Genomic DNA, 3,764 nt, shown 5'->3' on the forward strand with positions numbered 1-3,764 from the left:
GCTCTACTTCATAGTCAACTGTAGAAATCCTCTTGGTTACTTTGTATGGTCCCTGCCATTGTGCTTGCAATTTGTTGGTGGACGATGGCAACAAAATCAGCACCTGGTCCCCTATCTGGAACTCTCTTTCTCTCGCAGTTCGGTCATACCATACTTTCTGCTTCTTCTGAGCGGTGGACAGGTTTTCTGTAGCCAGATCGGTCATCTGCGCTAATCTGTCACGAGTCTCAACAACAACTGTGCTAAGTTCTCTTCACTAGGCAATTCTCCGGTCCAGGACTCTCTCATGATTGCCAACGGTCCTCTAACCTGGCGTCCATAGAGAAGTTCAAATGGGGAGAAGCCAGTAGATTGCTGCGGCACTTCTCTATATGCGAACAACAAGTACGGAATGTATCTGTCCCAACTCTCTGGGCTCGTTGCTGCGAACTTCTTCAACATGGATTTCAACGTTTCATTAAAATTCTCCCAAGACCATTAGCCATTGGGTGATATGGCGATGTCTTCAACTTCTTGATGTGTAACAGTTTACACAAATCTTCCATCAAGTGTGACAGGAAATTAGTACCCTGGTCTGACAATATCTCTCTTGGTATTCCAACTCGGCTAAACACAGTAACCAACTCCTCAGCTATCCTCTTTGCCTCTAATGTAGGTACAGGTATGGCTTCAGGATATCGCGTAGCGTAATCACATATGGTTAACACGAAACGATTACCACGTGACGTTACAGGTAATGGACCAATCATGTCCATAGCTATACGCTGAAATGGTTCTTCCAACACAGGCATCGGAATGAGTTTAGCTTTAATACCAGCTTTTCTTGTAGCAGCTTTCTGGCATGCTTCACAAGTACGACAATACTTGGCTACATCTGGAAAGATTCCTGGCCAGTAGTAGTGTTGAAGGAGGCGCGTCTTCGTCTTCTCTACCCCAAGATGTCCAGCAAGAGGTATATCATGAGCAAGGCGAAGTAGTGTTGCACGACACTGTCTTGGCACTACCAACTGATTCAATGTTTGCCCAGGCTTGACTTTTGATGTCCATTTCCTATACAGGAAACCATCTCTCCAAAAGAAGCATATATCCTCACTAGCAACTTGGCTTGCTGCGACTGCCAATTTGCGAAGTCCGCTAAGAGTAGAACAACTCTTCTGAAGCTCTCGCAATTTAGTGGGCCCTATGTCAAAGACATCAATCACTTCCTCTTCACAAGGAAAGTCTTCATCAACCACTTCTTGGGTTGGTCCACCACTGTCAGCATCAGAACTCAACTGTTGCTCATTACAGACCTCCGTCAGTGACTCAGTGTCACGAGTCATTGACTCAGTCTCTCTGGGTTCTTCAGTCTCTCCAGTTGTTGTGTGGGCTTCCCTATTGTCCTCAGGCACAACATGTTCAACACCAGAGATATCATTCATCTGTTCCACTGTAATATCAACTGGCTCATCATCAGCAGTACACTGTCGGTTACTCAGTGTTACAACATCATCTATATGAACTGGCTTTGGCTGCACACCAGTTCTGTGAATATCAATCAGTTCCTCTTGAAGCTGTTGTTGCTTCAACTGTGCTTGTCTTCGGGTGACGAAGAACGCTGGCTTACACCAACTACTGTCATCAGTGTCTTCAATATCATTACCTAGAAGTACATCCTCTGGTAAAGTGTCTAACACAGCAGCCAAAATCTGACCTTCGTAGCACTTACACTGTATATGAATGACAGCCAAAGGAAGGAGTCTACTGCTACCATCAGCGAATTCAATGTTCACATACTGATCATCTACATATGTATCTGGAGGTACAAGAGCTGAATGGACAATTGTCTGGTCACAACCTGTGTCTCTCAGTATGCAGGCATGCTGACTGTTCACCTTACCAGGATAGTGGTGTCGGTTTCCAAGGTTTCTGACCATATCACGACATCCACTAGGCACCAACTGCTGGACGCGACATCTGTAAGCCTTCTGTCTTTCCTCAGTGACTTTCTTGTTAGGGCATTTGTTGGCTTTGTGTCCAGGTTTGTGGCAAGAGTAACATGTGAGAACACTCCTTGGTTTACCTTGCTTGGAGTCAGCTTTATCGTTTGCTTGACTGGGTTGCTTCTTTACGTCTGGAGGACGTCCATTAGTACGCTCGCTCTTCTTGTGAGTCTCCACATAATGATCAGCCATGTCAACTAATTCTTCAGAATTCTTTTGCTTCTTTTCCCTCAACCATACTTGCAGATAAAGTTGGGAAATCTCCAGCAGTTGCTCAACTAGCATCAGATCCTTCAGTTTATCAAAACTGTTGACATCTACAGCTTCTAGCCATCTGTCTAGAAATCCAGAAAGAACAGTTTTCCATTCACCATAGGAATCATCTTTCTGTTTCTTGATCGTTCTAAACTTTGAACGATATGCTTCACCGGTTAGTTCATACCGTTTCAAGATCGCTTTGCGAACTTTCTTGTAATCTTCACTCTCTGCAGGGGGTAACTTTGAGTACGCATCAAGTGCTTTTCCTGCCAAAAGTCCAGCCAATCTAGTCGCCCATGTTGACTCTGGCCATTCATGTACCTTGGCTAATTTCTCAAAAGTTCTGAGGTATGCATCAATATCTTCACCCTCTTCAAACTTTGGCACTTTCGGTCCCTTGTACTCTGACTTCTTAGCATTAGCTAACTCTGTCTTTAATTGCAAGAGTTTAAGCTGAACTCTTGATTCTGTTTCTGAAACTCTTGATTCTGTTTCTGAAACTCTTGATTCTGCTTCTGCTGTCTTTCTTCCATTTCTCTGATCCGCAAATCATGTGCACGCCGTTCCCTTTCAAGCGTCAATATGTCTTGATTAGGAGCTTGGGTTGGCTCTTGTGTCCCCAACTGTACAAGTGCCTCTGCTGCACTGTGGTCACCTTCACGTCTTTCAGTGTCACTCATCTTGGCTTTACTGCAGTACACCCTTAAGCTTACTCAGTACACAACTCAGCCAAAATAACTGTGAAACAGTTAACACTAATAATATACCACAACAAGGTATCAATGAAAGGACACTCTTTGAATACACAAAATGTAAACAATACCCAAAATACATACACAGCTGCTTTAGTATTGCAGCACTGGAATGCTGATAAGAAAGTACAGACAAATAAGCTCTCTCAAAAAATACTGAATATTACACTGTAACTGAAGTAATTCACTTGCAATTAATACACACAATGTGTTGCAATATACTTGCAGTTCAATAGTAGTACACTTGTTGCTATGCAACCAAGTAACTGTTCAGTGTCTCTGAAAACAGCCGTAATACTATTAATGTATATTCAGGTTTTCTGATATTTGACTTGAAAACCACCTTGATACATACAGCTGATATGCAAATACTGAAAACACAATAACCGTAATGTTATTTGTTTTACTCTGTGGTTAATTTATCAAGTCCGATACCACACATCTATGTTCACAATGCACAGTAAACACGGTCAATTTCACTGTAAGGTTTTTACCTTTTCCTTCAGTCTTCTCTGTAGTAAAGCTTTGCCAATAGCTTCAACTTCACTTCAAAATGCACCACTCGACAGAACTCTACTGCCTTGGTTCATATGCCTGAGGCACACCATTTGGGTATTTCTACCACAGCACACACAAACGCATAGGAGGTAATCCTGGGCTGGTACACGCATAGCCTTGAATGGGCCCCTTACTGTAGACGTTCAAGTGAAGGTCGCTTCGGAGTTTCACTTTACTTTTACGACGTACAAGTGTCTCAACGTTTATTTTGTTT

At 43.0% G+C, this 3,764-nt stretch overlaps 1 protein-coding gene across 1 annotated transcript; it reads right to left on the bottom strand.

The window, feature by feature from the left end:
- Positions 1 to 446: 446 nt before the first annotated feature.
- Positions 447 to 2,920, bottom strand: LOC139146015 (uncharacterized). Its single transcript, XM_070717463.1, has 2 exons — positions 2,870 to 2,920; positions 447 to 2,672 (listed from the first exon to the last, which is right to left on the bottom strand). The coding sequence occupies exons 1-2, from the start codon at positions 2,918 to 2,920 to the stop codon at positions 447 to 449; spliced, it is 2,277 nt and encodes a 758-aa protein (XP_070573564.1).
- Positions 2,921 to 3,764: the final 844 nt, after the last annotated feature.

Source organism: Ptychodera flava, chromosome 12 (genome assembly GCF_041260155.1).
Source record: "Ptychodera flava strain L36383 chromosome 12, AS_Pfla_20210202, whole genome shotgun sequence".
Classification (NCBI taxonomy): Eukaryota; Metazoa; Hemichordata; class Enteropneusta; family Ptychoderidae; genus Ptychodera; species Ptychodera flava.